General features: G+C 37.4%; 1 protein-coding gene across 3 annotated transcripts in view; it reads right to left on the bottom strand.

Moving 5' to 3' along the window:
* Window positions 1-19,640, bottom strand: part of TMLHE (trimethyllysine hydroxylase, epsilon) — a 70,542-nt gene that overhangs the window by 23,612 nt on the left and 27,290 nt on the right. For 2 of the 3 annotated variants that reach the window (XM_024764279.1, XM_024764281.1), the window contains 4 exons: window positions 8,365-8,541; window positions 7,101-7,380; window positions 5,381-5,500; window positions 2,025-2,261 (listed from right to left, as the gene is read on the bottom strand). In XM_024764279.1, coding sequence (XP_024620047.1) covers window positions 2,025-2,261; window positions 5,381-5,500; window positions 7,101-7,380; window positions 8,365-8,541 — 814 coding nt within the window. The remainder of the gene's footprint in view (window positions 1-2,024; window positions 2,262-5,380; window positions 5,501-7,100; window positions 7,381-8,364; window positions 8,542-19,640) is intronic. The other variant, XM_024764280.1, reaches the window with a different exon arrangement.

Raw genomic sequence — 19,640 nt, 5'->3', positions numbered from 1 at the left:
GGAAGGTCTTTTCAACAAGTGGTGCTATAACACCTGAGTATCCATGTGTATAAAACAGGAACTTCTACCTTTACCTCACAACATGTAAAAAATTAGTTTGAGATAGATCACTGACTTAGATGCAAAAGATAAAACCATAACACCTTTAGAAAACATAGGAGAATATCATTATGTCATGGGGGTAGTCAAAGATTTCTTATGCAGGTCACAGATTCAATGATCATTAGGGAAAAAACGGATCAACTACATTTCATTAAAATTAAAAATTTCTGCTTATCAAACATCACAGTTAAAAAATAAATAGGTAAGCCACAGACTAGAAGAAAATATTCCTAAAACATATCAGGTAAGAACTGGTAACCAGGGTATATAAAGAACCCCTACAACTCAATAATGAAAAGACAATCCAGTGAAAAAATGGGCAAAAGATCTAACTAGATACTTAGCAAAAGAAAATATATGAATAGTCAACATGCACATGGAAAGAGGCTCAACATCATCAATCACCAAAAAATGCAAATTAGAACCCCAAGGAGATACCCACCATAATGGCTAAAATTAATAAGACTGACACCACCAAGTATTAACAAGGATGTGGAGTGGGTACAACTTTCATACACTGTTGATGTCCATGTAAAATGGAACAAGTACTTTAGTAAAAGTTCTGGCAGTTGCTAATGAAACTAAAAAGTCATCTACTCTACGATCCAGCAGTTCCATTCTTCGGTATTTATCTGAGTGAAATGAAAACACATATCTACAAAGATACTTTTACATGAACATTCATGGAAGCTTTATTCATAATAACACCAAACAGGAAACAGCTCAGGTGTTTATTCATAAAAGAATAGATCTGTTCCATGATCTGAATTTCTAGAACAGGCAAAACTAATCTATGGTGGTAAAAAATCAAAACAGGGTTTTCCTCTCAGTGTATGTGCAGGGTTGGACTGAGAAGGGGAATAAAGTTACTTTCTGTAGTGATGGTAATATTCGATATCTTGATAGGGGTTTGGGTTACATAGGCGTATGCATTTTTCAAAACTCAGCAAGTGTATATTCAATATTTATAACATCACTGTATGTATATTTTATATCAAAATTAAAGATCTGTAAACAAATATTGAACTTTAGACTTAAGGTTATAAATGTTGAAGTATATTAGGGGGACATATACTCATATCTGCAATGTACTTTCCAATGTATCAAAAATAAGATTAATTGATAGATAAACAGAGGGATAGAAAGATGGATAGACAGGTAATAAAGTAAGTATAGTAATATCTCAATGGTAGACTCTAGGTGGTAGGTATGTGAGTTTTCTTGTAAATGCTTTTCAACTTTTCTGTATTATGAAAAATGTTCGTAATAAAATGTTTGGGAAAATATTGAGCACCTACTCATTGTTTTAGGCAATTGAGATATAAGAATGACTGAGGGAGAGTTTTCCAGTGGAGCTTATCCCAGGGAAGTGATTTAGTATTTATGTAGTTCCGACTACAATCCAGGGGCAAAGACAGGGGCAACAATTTATTTTTATCTTCACAATTCAGTGTGAAGGAGAAGGCTTGAAATGAGTGGAGATGATGAATTCAGTTTTGAATAAACTGTGCTTTATGACCCTACAAGATACTAGGTGGCAATACCTAGTAGACTATTGGATATACACAGGTCAGGAGCTTTGCATAAATCTGGGCAACAGTCAAATGTTGTTGTTATCATGCCTTTGGGTACCCTAGCTATTTGGTGACTGAGCACAATTTAATAACTGTGTTTTGTTTTTAAAATGTTTTCATTTTAAATGCTATGTGAAATATCTGTCCCCTCCTATCTAGCATTCCTTCTCTGTTGGCCTATTTATTATTCCATGGGAATTAAAATAAGAATGGAAATTGTACTAATAGAAAGCTATACAATAGCAATATTAAAATGTGACAGACATAGGATATTAGGAATTTTCATTACATTAGAAGACTAATATCTGACAAATACATTACACTGAGAGATAGTTCTTTGGTACTCACCTGATCATATAGAGCTCTTTATTCCATGGGTAGATATTTAAGACTGGCCCTACCCCAATCATGTGGTTGTGACATTCTCCAACATTTTCAATATATTCATGCTTCAATGGCACTTTGCTGAGGAGTTCAAATTCCTCAGGTGCCTTCTGAAGTACCTGTTCTGCTGCATAGAATCCATCTACTAGCAGTGTCCTGCCACCTGTTCCTTCATGCTTAAGACAGTGAAACACTTGAATGCTAAAGAGGGGGAAAAATTAAATTATTCTGTTCAGTGGAAAAAAGAGAATATATCAAAATTTTAGAAAAAAAATATGAAATGATTATTGACTCCACTGTGTCATTTTCTTTTCACTAAGAAATAAATCTCATTTCCCAATTGTCTTCCCTTCATAGCCAGCTGTACTTTTTTGTGCTTTGAAATATTAATGCCACTACAGGTTCCTCCTAAGCATATTTAATATGTATTGATGGCTATATGTGACAGACTCAGGGAATACCATCATGAATAAGGTATAGTCTCTGTTTTAAAGAAGGCCAGTCTACTAAGAAGAGATGAAGTAAGTAAGTACCAACAGGCACTATAATAAAGTTGTATACAAGATACAGTGGAGCCATAAACAGAGGAAATTATTGTATAGAGAAATGTTTTTGGAGGTGGATGAGAATGGTTTTGCTTAGTCTTAAAGAATGAGCAAGAGTTGGGCTGAAATGAGATTGAGGTGAGGAGAGGGCATTCCAGGCCCCCCCCCAAAAAAAAGTATGACCAAAGATATCAACGTAAAACAACGAGTTTAAACTGAGATGGGAGATGAACTGGTGGGAAGCAAGATGACAAAAAACATGGAAAACAACTTGGATAACTGAAATAGCAGAGAAAAATACTGAGGGGTTGAGCTTAGAGATGGGTTTTATAGAAAAGAGGACACAGCTAAGCAACATGACAGAGGACGACGAACAGGCAAATAACTAAAATGCCTGCAGGTTTTTCACCTGGACAACCTGACAAATAATGCCATCTGCCAAGAGAACACAGGCAGATGCATAATTGGATGATAAAAAGGGGGTGAGAGGGGTTGAGGAAGAGGTTCAGTTTTAGGACATGTTGAAATAGTTGAGTTATATATGGCTGAAAATTTAACAGGAAAAGGAAATGCAACTATTAATGGACTGGAAAACTAAAGTAAAAATTTCAAATTAACAAGAGGAAAATAAAATTAATAGTAATTTAGGGAAAAAGAAGAAATAAGGAAAAGTAAACAACAAAGTAAAATAAGTAATAAACATAAATAAAGATAGAAGGAATAAAATCAAGGAGAACCTAGGGTAAATACAATTAAAATGAGAAAGGTCAGTTCTGGCTATGTTGACCTTTCTGTGAAATTTCTAGGTTAGGATTACTTAGTAGCCAGTTGAAGATGTTTACCTTAGAAGAGAGGTAGATTTTGTAGTCGCCTGTAGGTGATAGCTAAAGCCAAGAGTATGGAAGAAGTCAATTGGAGAGATCATTTCAAGTAAGAAAAGAGGGAGAAGGAGAAAACCTTGAGAAACAACAATATTTATGACATGGACAAAGGAAAATAAGCTGGCACAGGCGACTGAGGAAAAATGGCTATAGATATAGAAGGAAAACTAGAAAAGAAAGGATATTTAAGAAGAGGTAGTGGTAAATGGCCCCAGGGGTCAAATAAGATGAAGACTGAAAGGTACACACTGGGTATGGCAATAAGTTAGTTGCTGGTGACTTTGGAGAGATTAATTTTAATTGGGAGGGGGGGTGGATAAACTAGCTGACTACAGGTTTGAAGAATGAATGAGAAGTGAGAATGAAAAGACACTGAATGTAGACAATTATTTCAATAAGTTTAGCTGTGAAGGTGAGGAGTGAGGCGGGGCTGTAACTAGAAGGAGATAGAGTCAAAGGAAGTGTACAAAAGTAGAGATTTAAGAAATGAAAAGCTGATAGGAAGGAGTCAATATGTATGGAAGGCTGAAGATACAGGAGAGAGAAATCCCCAAGGAGGTTGGAAAGGATGAGATCCTGAGCAAAGGTAGCTTTAGAAAGCATAAGGCATGTAACAATGATGATGATGATGACGACAATGGCTAAAATGATAATAATAATAGCTAGTATTTATTGAACATTTATTATGTTCTAGGAAGTATGCCAAGTGCTTTAAATACATCATGTAACTTAATCCCTAAGCAATACAAATGGACAGGTTTTATTACTAGTCCCATTCTACAGATGAAGAAACTGAGGCACAGAGAGGTTAAGTTATTTTCCAAGATCACAAAGCTAACCTATGTTCCAGTTAGGATACAAATCCAGGTCTGGTTGATTCCATAGCCCGAACTCTTAACCACTCTCATTATACTGCTCATGTACTTGGTCCTTGCCATTGATTAGAAAGGGTTAAATTAAAGGCACAGACAACTGTGTATCTCTGGTAGTGGTCAGAGAGAAAAGAGCTAGTCGATATTTGAACCTCAACCCCTGTCCAACTGTTTCTCATCCCATTTCCTCATATTCTTCCTTCTGCATCCTGTAGAATGAGGATGCAGGGCTTTTTGTATATCCATAACATTGAGCAGGATGTCAAAAAGATGCTTTATTCTTCCTCCTCTGAACCAAATATTCTTAGGTTCCAAACCCTTAAAGGAAATCAATGTATCATGTCAAATAATTACTATTTCTTTTCTGTGGTGAGAAGATTTAAGATCTACTCTCTGTTAGCTACTGGTGGTAATAATATTACAGTATACAACCATATCCAATCAACACACTGTACACCTTATATTTACACAATGTCATATGTCAATTATATCTCAATAAAGCTGCAAAAAAGTATGGTATACGTTATCTTTGACTCAATAGCTTCGGAGTCCATGTAATAAGGTTATTTTTCATTCATTCCTCCTCTCCAACTTCTTGTAAATTGGATTTAAATTCCTCTTACTACCATACCCAAAGTAGCTGTGTTTGGAAGATTGACCCCTTTGCAATATAATAACTAAATATGAAAAACTGTACAAATTCCCAAACTAATGGTTAATCAATACATTTTTGGTAAGTTATTTGTAATTACTTTGAGAAAAATGTAAATTAAACAAAATTTACATCCATTTATGTAGTAAGGTAGATTTTCAATCATTTCAAAAATTTTATTCCTGTAAGTCTAAAGAAGACTGAGCTAGGGTGTTTAAAAATGATCATGTTTCTATGGAGAAAAGAAACAGTCATACAAATCAGCAGCAGCAGATATGATCTTGGTTCAAATAAAACAGAGAATGATTAAGAAACTATTCAAGACCATCACACATAATGATCCCACTTTGGAAAATTCTAATCCACCTACCCACAGGGCTCTTGAAAATAGGTAGTGTCAGTGTGCCGATCCAGAGCTAGCTTGGTGTATGCAGTGTCACCCCTGGAGAAGTCTGAAGTGAAATACCACATCCTCCCATAGATGGTTTCTCTGTCAAATGAAGTATAGGAAACCTTTCATTCTTATCATTCAAAACTCTTTCCAATACTTTCTTTAATTATTCACAAATAACAATAGATTGTTTGGCTCCAGATTTCCATCTATAAGGTAAATATGACAGTTGAACACATCACCAGTCTAAACAATTCCTCCACTGAGTAATATTCTAGGAAGCTGGGGGGGACAAGGGTGAAAGGATAATATAGTTTGAAAGCTTAGGGAATCATCCCACTATGTTTATGTTTCTACTTTTAATAGCTTTCACACTCAAACTTCTGTCCTGCACTCACCTTCCTCACATAGAAAAAGATGTTTTTGGGTAGCTGCTTTTAGAAGTGATTAATGTAGATCTTCACCCATCTTTTAGACATGTAGGAATAAGAAAAAGAGAAAGGGTAGTTTATATTAGCAAGTATTTAGTGAGAGTTGCTGTATCACTGTTATTGTATCTCTCCTTGAGGAGAGCTACAATAACATCATGGGTTTTGATTTCATAGTTATTTTCCTACTAGGCTCAGATCTGACTAAAGGTCACTTTAATTCTTTAGCTTTCAGAGTTCATCTTATTCTCTGAACCCTCAAAATCCAAACAGGAAATGGTCTTCCTTCTGAACTATTACCTCTAAAGTCCTGTCAGTTTATTGCTTACTAGCACAGCTTTACTTGAAAGTTCTCAAACTGTGTTTGAAACTGAATGGTTCACAAATGTTAATTATGCTCTACTAGGATAGGGCAAATGACCCAGCATACTGTCTGCTACACAATGAGCTATATCTGGCTCTTATGAAATAAAAGGAAAGTACTAATTATAACAAAGTTGGTTTACATCACATTTAATGCTACAGAAGATAAATCTATATACTACCTAGAAATGCAATGGAAAGAACATTGTATTTAGGATCAGGAAACCTGAGCTATCTGAATCCCAGTTCTACTGCTTACTAGCAGAGCAGTCCTGAGCAAACCACTTAATACATTTGAGCCTTAAGAGCCTCATCAGTAGAACAGGAGATAAAATACACACTTATCAGGATTACTATAATGACCAATGAAAATAACGGATTTGAATATGCTGGTTAAATGCTATACAGTATAAGGCAGTAGTATTAACAACCAGGCTCTGAATTAAGCCTTAGGAATAATAGAAGGTCAAAAGTAGATGATCTTTAGACACCATCTTATTCAATCCTGTTACTGATCAGATAGGAAAATAGAGGCTACTGGGGCGGCGGGGGTGAGGATTGAGGGTAGGGGTGTGTGTGTTATGCAGTTGTCTATGTTTACCCAACTGCTTGATGGTAGAACTCAGACTACTATCTGGTTCTCTTTACTCAGGTAGTGCTCTTTCTAGTGTACAATGACTAACTCCTACTTTGAGCATCACTGGGCTCGAAAAAAATACCAATGACTTTGAAGTCTTCACCATATTAAACATGTAAGTGTCTTTAGAGATTAGAAATCTGGGCTTCAGATAAAGCACTATAGATGGGAATCCCGTTATTCAGGCCACAAAATATTCTGGAAAAACGAGGGTGACCATACTTGTCACTGGAAATTAATTTCTGCAGATTTCAGGAAACTAATGACTTACCTGATCAAGCTGATCCTTTCTGCCAACTTCTCTGTGTGTTCCTGAGTAGGAGGGACATTTTCTACAAAAGCAATTCCATACAGCAGAAAGTTTTGTAGAAAGTTCTTCAGTCCCTCCTTGGTTTCTAAGAAGCTCTGGAAATCTACAGATGGAACTTGGGCTTGCTGGTAGATTTCAGCATTCCACAAGATTCTAGGCTGGATGACCTTTTGTTTCTGCCCTTCATAGCTGTTTTTCACCAGCCAATCCAAATCATATCTAGTCACATGACCATCTGGCCCTTTTAAGGGAAAAATAAAAGGCATTAAAAATAATAATTATAAAGGGCTTCCCTGGTGATGCAGTGGTTGACAGTCTGCCTGCCGATGCAGGGGACGTGGGTTCGTGCCCCGGTCTGGGAAGATCCCACATGCTGCGGAGCGGCTGGGCCCGTGAGCCATGGCCGCTGAGCCTGCGCGTCCAGAGCCTGTGCTCCGCAGCGGGAGAGGTAGGGCTTCGTCCTATTCTAAGGTTCTATGGTTCTGATTAAGGGTCGTAAGAGGTGAACATTTGTGTACTACCACTTGCCAGACACTAAATACACAGTGTCTTTCTTTGAGGGAGCCATTATGATCCCCATTGTACTGATGAGGAGACAAGGATCAAAGGGGCCCGGCAGCCTTCTGCTTAAGATCAAATTATTTGAAAGTGGAGAAGCTAGAATTCAAATTCACTGCTGTCTGCTCTCCTCACTAAAACTCAGTGTCCTTTGTATCTTTTACTTTCTTTCAAAAAGAAACTTTTTATTGTTGTAAAATATATATAGCGGGCTTCCCTGGTGGCGCAGTGGTTGAGAGTCCGCCTGCGGATGCAGGGGACGTGGGTTCGTGCCCCGGTCTGGGAAGATCCCACATGCTGCGGAGCGGCTGGGCCCGTGAGCCATGGCCGCTGAGCCTGCGCGTCCAGAGCCTGTGCTCCGCAGCGGGAGAGGCCACAATGGTGAGAGGCCTGCGTACCGCAAAAAAAAATAATAATAATAAAATAAATAATAATTATTATAAATACTGCCAACAATTTACTGGTTAAGAATGATGTCATCTGTAGATTAGAGCAATTTTATTTAAGAAGAAAAATAAAAGGTTCAAAAATAAATGCTTCCAAAGAAAGGAAAAACAAAGAGTAACTAAAAGAATACCCTGTTTTGGAAAGGGGCAAACCATTTTTTGTAAAACAATTGTCCTTTAAAAGAGTACCCCAAAGAAGACCAAGTCTCCTGTCCACTCACAAGTGAAAAAGAGTGTGGTCTCATCCAGACGAATGGTCTTTGGCTGGATACATAAATCCACACTGGCAGTGTCTAGGCTGCGCTGGTGAGTCTTAGAGTTGTAGCAAGATGCTGAGAGGCAGTGGTCTCGAAGCCAGACATAATCGAAGCGCATCACGGTGTTAGCATATTGCAGTTCTAAGGAAAAGATCACACTCTTTTATATTATTATATTATTTTACATTATTTATTTAGGAAAACTAAAAAATCAGGATCCAGAAAACTTCCTTCAAAAAGTCTTCTACCAAGAAATAAGCTGCGAGCAATGAGGGGGACACTAGCCCCTACTAGATATTAAAACATAGTACAGAACTTCTATGATTAAAACAGTGTGGTGTTGGTATAGGAAAAGGCAGATAAAACAACAGAAGAGTATAAAAAGTCCAAAAATATACATGAATGCATATAGAAATTTGGTATGTAAAAAGTAGCAGGTGTAATCACTGTGGAAAATATGAATTTTTAAATAAACGGTGTTGGGACAACTGATAATCACTTGCAAAGAGATAAAAGTGAGTCCATACCTCATATTGTCACTGGGTGTCCATGATAAACTCAAAACAGATCAGAGTTCTAAATTTGGAGAATGAAGCCATTCAAGTATATAAAAAGAAGACATGGATGGGGATATAAAGGAGGTCCTTGTACCATTCTTGCAACTTTTCTGTTAGTTTGAAGATGTATCAAAATAAAAAGTTAGCAAAAAATCAAACTTTCTTATACATCAGGTTATTCATTTAGACAAGGTAAATAAAAAGGAGTTCAAATTTATAAGAGGAACAAAAACTATAAAGTGTCTGGGAAAAAATGAAAATGTGGAAGACTACTATGGAGAAATCTATAAAACTATCCTGAAAGACTTGAAGGAAACTTGAATGGAGAAATATGCTCACAGATGGGCAGATTCAATAATGAAGAGGTAGGAATTCTCCCACAAATTAATACACAAAACTCCATGTACTTCCAATCCAAATCCCAGTGAAAATTTTCATGTACTGGACAGGCTAATTCCAAGAATCATACTCAGAATTAATAAAGTTACAATTTTGAGAAAGAAAAAGAAAGGCATGGAGGGGAAGTCTTACTATATATAAAAATGTATTATAAAGCTATAGTCATTTAAAAAGTATGATATTCATGCAGAATGGACTAAGAGATCAAGGGGACAGAATAGAGTCTCAAAACAGACTCAACTGTACATGAAAATATGGTATATGTTAAAGGTGGCATTTTGTAATAGTGGTGAAAAGATAGATTACTCAATAACTAGTTTTAGAAAAATGAATTTTGAAAAATTGATTCTAGAGTCACGTCAGCCTCAACAGTAAATTACTGATAGAGTAAAATATAAAAAATAAAACTATTATATGTTGACAACTTTGAGGTAGGAAAAGCCTTTCTAATATGACACAAAAAGCATAAAATATAATTTGTGTGTATGAAAATAAAAACCTTCTGTTTTGCAAACAGTGCAAAAAACAAAGTTAAAAGACAAGTAACAGGAAAAATCTTTTTAACGTAAAAGGGTTAATACCCAGGATATAGAATAAATCCTTGTGATCATTAAGATAAAAACTCAATAGAAAAATGACCAAAGGATATCAATAGGAAAGTCACCAGAATTGACCAGTAAACACATGAACTCTTCTAACCTTAGTAGTAATCAGAGAAATGGGTATTAAGATATCATTTTTTATCCATCAGAGTGACAAAAATTTTAAAGTTTGATTAAAACATGTGTTTTCAAAAGATGTGGAGAAATGCATACTCTCAAACATTGGTAATATGAGTATAAATTGGTGAAGACACACTGAATGGCAATCTGGAAGTTTCTATGAAAATAATAAAAAATATGTATATTTATTGCTTGACCCAGAAATTCACCTCTCAGTACTTACCTTATAGAAACTGTCACATATGAAGAGGTATGCACAAGGATATTCATAATAGTTTTGTTTATAATAGCAAAATAATTAGAAGATAAGACTAAATGTCCGTCAGTGGGGGAAGTTGAGGAATAGCTGAATAAACTGTGGTGTATCTACAATGAGATCCTAATAAACAGTTTAAAAATGCAATGTATCTGTACTCCTCAAATTGACTTTAAGGACAGAAAACTAAAGCTCAGAGATGTTAAATAACTTTGTAAGACCATATAATCATTAGGTGGTGAACCTAGGATGTGAACTCAAGTTGTCCAACCCCAAAGTCCTATGCTAGTGTTTCTCAAAGTGTAGTCTTGGGAATCTCTGAAGGTGAGACTTCAGGAAAGGCAGAGTAAGGAGCTTGGAAAATCCTCTCCCCCAATAACAATCATAAAACTGGACAAAATTACCAATAACAACCATTTTAGGACCTGGAAATTGACCAAAGGCTTACAACAAATTAAGAAGCATTTAGTCAAGAAAAACTATTGAACCTTGGGTAAGAACAGTGGGAATCTGTGTGCTTTAGCTTGGGGTGCTTCCACTCCCTACCCCATCCCGACCAGCTCCATCAGCAATAGTTCTACCAGGGCAGGCAAGCCAAGAAAGCCAGCAGCTTTGCTGCTGAAGGGGACTAAATATATTTGGAGCAGAGCACATAAAAACTCCATGGCCCTGGGTGTTGAATACAATCAAGGAAGGCACACTGGTTGGGACAAGCAATAGATCCGCAGAACAGCCAGAAATCTATCAAGGGGATGAAGGGAATGAGACAGCTATAGTGGGCCTTGGAAAGCCCCCTCACATCCCCGGTGTTCGGTAAGGCTGTGCACACATGCAGGGCTGTGAGCACAATAAGGAGAGATTGGAAAGGGCCCGAGTTATCTACATGTCCCTGGAGGGACGTGAGGCACAGTGGAGACGTGTGAAGAATGGCAGAAACTGAAAGCCTGGGCAGACTTATAAACAGCCTAAACTTTGTGTGCCCCAATCCACACACACATCCATTGGCAAAAGGTGGAAGCCTTACTGGCTTAAGGTTTTTAGCTTAACCTCTAACTGATTGTTAGCTGGCCACTAAACTATACCAGGGTTTCTCAAACCTTGGTACTACGGACATCTAGGGCTAGATAATTTTTTGTTGCAGGGCACTGTCTTGTGCATTGTAGGATGCTTAACAGCATCCCTAGTCTCCACCCACTAGATGCTAGAAGCATCCTCCTCGCCAGTTGTGACAACTAAAAATGTTCCCAGACATTGCCAAGTGTCTCCTGTGGTGGCAAAATCCCCCCAGTTGAGGACCACTGAGTTATGCTGACCCCACTGTGATACACAGAAGCCACAGTTAAAAATGAATTACTCCAGAGAAGTCGATAAACAAATAAACAAAACACACATACAGCAACAATCCCCCTGCGAGGTCAGAAATCAGTTTCTATAAGATATAACCTAAAATGTCCAGATTTTCAACAAAAAACCCTGAGATACATATAGAAACAGAAAAGAGTGACCCATGCAGTCCATACAAACTGTCTGAGAAGAGTATTACAAGAAACCCTATTGTCTAAGACAGGCATGCTGCTAGTAGGTAGCTTATTACCTGGGAGGAAATGCCTTTCCCTTCTAACAGCCTTGGGAGAGAAGCAGAGTGGACCACTGGGACATCACCTCCATGTACCTATAACATCTTCTAGTTATGAGTCAAAAGTTGGTGTTGAATCCTTGAAAATCCAGACACTGAAGTTAACTGAAAGAGTCTCTGATATAGCAACTGCTGATACTGTGGAATGGGGCTATTATTTGGTGGTGATCTGAAGTTGGAGTTCTTGACCAAGGATCAATGGAATGATATGTAAAACTCGTGTGTGTGTGTGTGTGTGTGTGTGTGTGTGTGTGTGTAGTTCTGTAGTTTTCTATAGAGAGGATCCATAGCTTGCAACGGAATTTCTATGAGATTCATAAACTAAAACTATTGAGAACCACTCCCTTAGAGTGATAAAAGTGATTAAGTACCACCAACCCTCGCTCAGATTGGTCATTACACTGAGGTAATCCAGGGTTTTGACAAACTAACCTTCAAGCTCTTGCACATGCAGTTCCCTCTGACCAGAACATTCATCCTTACCTTCTCACTCTTTTTCTCTTGCCTAATTCATATTTAAATATTCATGACTCTGCTCAAATCCTGTAAGCAGTCATTTATAACTTTTTAGTTTGGGTTAGGTAACTCTCCTCTTTGTTCTTATAGCACTCCATATGCTGTCTAAAAGCATTTAACACACTGTCTTATAACTGTGTGTTTGTTTTTGCCATAAGACGGTACCTTGAGGATAGGGAATGTGTCTTCTCCATCACTGCATGCTTTGCATTTATCACAACGCCTGGCTCCTGGTACTTGCTCATTCAGAAATGAGAACGATCCTGTCATCAAAACTATGAATGATCTTCTCCTGTCCTATTAGATGGGTGAGAAGTTGCCAGGCACATACTGTACAGTCGTGGAATAATTTGTACTATGGGGATGGACTCATATCTTAAAAAGCTCCAAAAAATCCCCTTTATTTTAGTCAAGTTGGTATGCTTACTGTCCTTTCCATGGCTGGAATTCATTATTACCTCTGCTCTTGCCATTTTTCTCCTTAAAATTATAGGCTCCTCTAATTAAATGACCATCTTTTCTTTCAAAATCTAGCTAAAAATTAATTTAATTCAAGGAAGCTTCCTTGACTAACCCTACATTTCCTTTGAAATTAAGTAGTTGGTATGTATCAATTTAATTTGCATATGGCATAAGCTATTTATGCTTCTTATATTTATTTACTCATTTTATGTTTTATGTTTACATTAAGGTAGGGACTATGTCTTCCATCTTTGGTTCTGTATAAAGTTGACACTGAACAAATGTTTATTAATTAGGTCTTGCCAAAATGTCAATACAGAAGAGAAACTTAGGACTCAACTCATTTCTCTTGTAACCTACATTTAATCAATCACCAAGGTTTGTTACTTCCGCCTCCTATATCACTCTGAAATCCACCTGACCTCTCCATTTCCACTTTTTTCTCCTGCCACCTTCAGCCAATCATCATCTCTAACAGTGGGCCTCTATAAAGCAATTTTTAAAATCAGAGTACTAAAATCAGATTGAACTTTGGAAAAACTGCTCTAGTTTCTAGATCATCAAGGTATCAAGGCAAGGCTATAGTAATCCTGGTAGGATAGTTGCCTCACTGCTGCTCTGAAGCTCATGCTATCCTATGTAACTCTAAACTTCTTCATTACTCTAATCATGTATCTCCTGAGTCACTTTATTTTTAAATAAATGAAGATCAGTTTACTGTCTTTTACTGTCACCCCATCATCCCCTTCCCCGTCATCATTCTTGGCAGCTTGATCATTATTAATTGTAATACCTTCATACTTTTCATTTCAAACACCCTATACTCTGACTACCTGTTGTTCCTTCTCCAGCTCGATTATCCAGGCGCTCTTCACTGTAATAACCCTTCAACTACACAAAAGCCCCAATTGACCATGAGCTCCTTCTTGTTGTCCATCAGCTTGCCTCCTTTGATGTCTTCGATTCCCTCCTTACAGGGCCCACCTGCCATGATCCATCATTTCAATTAATTCCTTGCAAACACCCTTAACTCCCTTGCCCCCCTATCTCCCTCTGCCATGCTTCCCTGACAAAGCTCTGACCCGGATACACTCAGGTCCACACCTCCGCTGTGCCTGCAGCCAAGCAGCTAAACACTGTTAGAGAAAAAAAATTTAAACTGTATTGGTTACTTTCATTTTAAAATCATCACCGAAATATCAAATGAGTACTCAACGCTGCCAAACAGTCCTTGCATAATTTCTTAGTAAAATCACTTACTCACTCTCCAAGAACACTATTATACATAGTCTCTTCTCTCCTCAAACTGCCAACACCACCTCTCCCTTCCCACTTTCAACTGATTACCTTGCTTACTCCTTCAAAGGGAATATGGAAGCAATTAGAAGACAATCTCCACAAACCCATGCTCCACATCCACCCACTTACATGCATCTGTGCCCATATATTCTGCCTTCCTTCTTGTTACTATGGTTGAAATATCTGTGCACTTAATCAAGGCCAACACTCTCATTTATGAATCAGATCCTATCTCTTTCCTACTCAGGTACTACACTTCTGAAATTTTTCTATCCCCCTCTTTTGCATCATCAAATGTTCCCCTCCTACTGGATCATTCTCATCAGCGAACATGTTGCAATGTCTTCCATCTTAAAACAATATTCCCCCTCCACTACCACTCCACCTCATTTTCCCTTTCATAGTGAAACTTATGGCTTGAGGTTTCCACTACCTCTCTGTTAATAAATTTGCTTTAAATTTTAGAATGATTTTAAGTTTACAGAAAAGTTGCAAATACAAAGAGTTCCCATATAGCCATTGCCCAGTTTCCCTTATTACTAATACCATATATTAGTATGGTAAATTTGTCACAACTGATGAATGAATATTGATACATTATTTATTAATTAAATCCCATGATTTATTTGAATCTTATTAGTTTTCCCCTAATGTCCTTTTTCCGTCCCAGGATCCCATCCAAGACCCACATTACATTTAGTCATGTCTCCTTAGGCTCCTCTGGGCTGTGACTTTCCTTGTTTTTGATGACCTTGACAGTTTTGAGAGGTACTGGTCAGGCATTTTGTTAGAATGTCCCACAATTTGGGTTTACCTGATGCTTTTATCATGGTTAAAGTGGGGTTATAAGTTTTGGCGAAGATAGCCACAGGAGTGAGGTGCCCTTCTCACCATATCATATCACTGGTACGTGCTGTCAAAGGTAGTGTTTGCTACATTTCTCTACTTAAGTTACCCCACCCTCCTTCCATATTCTATTCTTTGGCAGCAAATCACTAAGTGCAGCCTGCATTCTAGGACTGGGGACTTAAGATCCACCTCCATAGTTGGGGAGGAGGAATATCTACATAAATTATTTGGAATTCTTTTGTATGGGACATTTATATGTACTCTCCCTATTTATTCATATATCAGCATGGATTCATTTATTTTATACTTTTGGTTATAATCTAATATTATATTATTTATTTTCTTGCTCAAATTGTTTCAGCTTTGGCCATTAGAAGCTCTTTTAGTTAGCTCCTGTGTCCCTTTAACATTGCCTCATAATTTTTTTGAGCACTTCCCTACTTTCTGGGACTTCAAGATTCTCCAGGCTCATCTTGTATTTTCTCTGACCCAGCTCTAGAATAGTCCATTTTTCTAAGGAGCCCTTGGTTCCTTTTCTTGGAGCATGGTATTAGAAACCAAGATCTGGGTGTTCTCATTTCCACTGTGCTGTCATTGTTTCCAGGACCTCTCAGTGGCTAGAGCTAGGAAATATACTAATCTATGTGTAAAAACATATCTATACAGTCGACCCTTTAACAACATGGGTTTGAACTGCACACGTCCACTTATACACAGAATTTTTTTCAATAGTACATACTATGGTACTACACAGTCTGTGGTTGGTTGAATCCGAGAATGTGGAAATGTGGATACAGAGCATCTGTAGCAGGGAAGAGCAAAATCAGACTCCATGTTGGATCTGTTTCTTTTATTTTAACCTTTGCTCTCTGTTGTTTTTTGTTACTATAATCACTAAAAGGATGTTGTCTATAGCTACTGGCATACATAATGGTCTACCTTGGGGAACCCTGCCCCTCTGCCTGAATGTTAAACTAAAGTGCCTTTGTTCAGCTCACAGGGAAACATCCTGACCCTGCCTACCAGTGAACGGCTGCAAGAAAGAAGAAATTAACACATCCCCTCCCCGAGGCTGGCCAAACCAGGAGATGTTTTGCAAGACTTGTGGCCTTTTTAGTTTACTTCCTCATCTCCTCCCCCTCTCTGTTCTATAAAATAAACTGGCATCCAGACCCCAATAAGATGATACTCTAGGACATTAGTCCACCATCTTCTCAGATGCCTGGCTTTCCAAATAAGTCACTGTTCCTTGCCTCAACACCTCATCTCCTGATTTATTGGCCTGTAGTGCGGTGAGCAGAGTGAGCTTGGACTCAGAACTGTGTATACAGAGGGCAATCTACAAGTTATATGCGGATTTTTGACTGCACAGAGGGTTGGCACCCATAACTCCTGCATCGTTCAAGGGTCAACTGTAATTATTTCTGCACCTATACATCTGTATCTATATTAGGCTAAACATGAGTTTATACTGATGTCTTCAACTACAATCCAGTACCACATGACTCATTCTAGCATTTCCCCTATACTTATGGGTAACCACACTCTCCAGACCCCTAGCAACCACTGATTTGTTTACTGTCCCTATAGTTTTGCCTTCAACAGAATGTCATGTCATTCCTTTTGATTGCTGAATAGTATTCCATTGTATGGATGTACTATAGTTTATTAATTAACCTACTGAAGGATATTTTGATAGCTTCCCACTTTTGACAATTATGAATAAAGTGGTTTTTCATGTGTGGGTTTTTGCTGTGGACATAAGTTTACAAATCAGTTGGGTAAATACCTAGGAGTGCAACTGTTGACAAGTCCATGTTTAACTTTATAAGAAACTACCAAATTTTCTTCCAGAGTGGCTATACTATTCTTGTATTATTACCAGCAATGAATACAAGTCCCTATTGCTCTGCATTCTTGTCAGCATTAAGTACTGCCAGGTTTTTTTGGATTTTAGTCATTCTAATAGGTGTATAGTAGCATCTCATTGTGGCTTTAATTTGCATTTACCTAATGAAATCACGTTGAGCATGTTTTCATATGCTTATTTGCCATACTTTTGTCCTCTGGTGAAGTGTCTGTTCAGATCTTTCTACCCTTTTAAAAACTGGGTTATTTGTTTTCTTATTGTTACGTTTTAAGAGGTTTTTCTAAAATCCGCATACAAACCTTTTCTCAAGCATGTGGTTTGCAAATATTTTCTCCACGTCTGTGTGGCTTTCCTTTTCATTCTTTTAACAGTGTCTTTCACAGAGAAAATGTTTTGAATTTTGATAGAGTCCAATTACCATTTTTTTCCTTTATGGATTAAGCTTTTGAAGTTGCATCTAAGAACTCTTTGCTTAATCCAAGGTAACAAACATTTTCTCATACAAGTTTTATAGTTTTGCATTTTACATTTAGGCTTATGATCAACTTTGAGCTATTTTTTACACAAAGTATGAGGCAGGTGTGAACATTTTGTTTTGTTTTGCTCTTTTGCATAGGGATGTCCAACTGTTCTAACACCACCTGTTGAAAAAAACAGTCCTTTCTCCATTGAATTGACTTTGCACTTTTGTCAAAAATCAGTTTACCATATCTGCGTGGGTCTATTTCTGGGCTCTCAATTTTGTTCCACTGTTCTATGTATCTATCCTTTTGACAACACCACACTGCCTTGATTGTAGTTGATCCTTGAACAACACAGGTTTGAACTGTTTGGGTCCACTTATAAGCAGATTTTTTTCAATAGTAAATACTATAGTACTACCTGATTTGCAGTTAAATTCATCTGTGGATGTAAAACCACATATATGAAGGAACTACGTATATACAGAGGGCTGACTGTAAACTACACTCAGATTTTTGACTGCTCAAAAAGTTGGCACCCTAACCCCTGTGTTGTTTGTGTCAACTGTACTAAGGTTAACTTAAGCCCTTTGACTTAATTTTTTTCCAGAAGTGTATTGGCTATTCTGATACCTTTGTCTTTCCACATCCGTTATTTATTTATTTTAAATTTTTATTTATCTTTGGCTGCGTTGGGTCTTTGTTACTGCATGTGGGCTTTCTCTAGTTGAGGTGAGGGGGGCTACTCTTCGTTGCAGTGCATGGGCTTCTCACTGCGGTGGCTTCTTTTGTTGCGGAGCACAGTTCTAGGTGCACGGGCTCAGTAGTTGTGAGCACGGGCTTAGTTGCTCCACAGTGTGTGGGATCTTCCTGGACAAGGGCTCGAACCTGTGTCCTCTGCATTGGCAGGCAGATTCTTACCCACTGCGCTACCGGGGAAGCCCCCTCCACATACATTTTAGAATCAGTTTGTCAATATCTATAAAAAAGTCTGCTGGGATTTTTTAAGTGGGATTGCACTGAATCTATAGATCATACTGAGAATTCACATCTTAAAAATATTGGGTCTTCTAACCTATGAGCATGGAATGTCTTTCCAATTATTTATGTTCTTTCATTTTTTTAATCAGTGTTTTGCAGTTGTCTGCACACAGATTGTGCGTGTGTGTGTGTGTATTTATTGCCATACATCCCCCTCCAACCACTGCTTTCGTTGTTTACCACAAATTTTGATAAGTTGTATATTCATTTTCATTTAGTTCAAAATATTTTTAACTTTCCTTGAGACTTATTTTACTTATACATTTTTTGGTAGTGTATAGCTTAATTTCCAAATATTTGGGACTTTTCTGTTATAGACTTCTAGTTTTTTCTGTTATGGTCAATGTACATACTCTATATGTTTTTAGAGTCTTTAAATTTTTTGAGCTTTGTTTTATGGCCCAGAACGTGGTCTACCTTGATGAGTGTCTCATTTAAACTTCAGAACAATGTGTACTTTACTGTTGTTGGATGGATTGTTCTATAAATATCAATTGGGTCAAGCTGGTTGATGGTGCCTGCTTAATCTATCGATTACTGAGAGAGGTATTAAAACCAACTGAAATTGTGGATTTGTTTACTTCTACTTTTATCTCTGCCAGTTTTTGCTTCATGCATTTTGATGGTTTATCGTTAGGTGCTACATTTTTAGGATAGTTACAGGTTCTCTTGGAGAACTGAACCCTTTATTACTATGTTATGTGCCTCTTTATCCATGATAATCTTCCATGTTCTGAAGACTGCTTTGTCTGAAATTAACATAGTTACTGTTGTTTTGATTAGCATTTCATGGTGTTTCTATTTCCATCCCTTAACTTTAAATTAAAAAAATTAAATAGACTATTTTTTAGAGCAGTTTTAGGTTCACAGCAAAACTGAGACAAAGGTACAGACAGCTCCATATATCCCTTGTCCCCACATCATCCATTAAGTTTTATCCTGAGTCTTTATATTTAAAGTTCGTTTCTTGTAGATAACATATAGTAGAATATTTTTTTTGATCCATTTTGACAATCTTTGTATTTTGACTGGTGTGGTTAGGCAATTTATATTTGAAGAGATTATTGATGTAGTTGACTCTAAATCTACCTTCTTGCTGTTTTCTATTTGTTGTATTTACTCCTTGTTTCTTTTTTCCTCTTTTTCTACCTTCTCTGATTTTCCTTGGGTAT

This window comes from Neophocaena asiaeorientalis, unplaced genomic scaffold (assembly GCF_003031525.2).
Source record: "Neophocaena asiaeorientalis asiaeorientalis breed wild unplaced genomic scaffold, Neophocaena_asiaeorientalis_V1.1 scaffold1584, whole genome shotgun sequence".
NCBI classification, from domain to species: domain Eukaryota; kingdom Metazoa; phylum Chordata; class Mammalia; order Artiodactyla; family Phocoenidae; genus Neophocaena; species Neophocaena asiaeorientalis.
The sequence above is the reverse complement of the archived record's forward strand: the minus strand, read 5'-3'. Positions and strand labels throughout refer to the sequence as shown.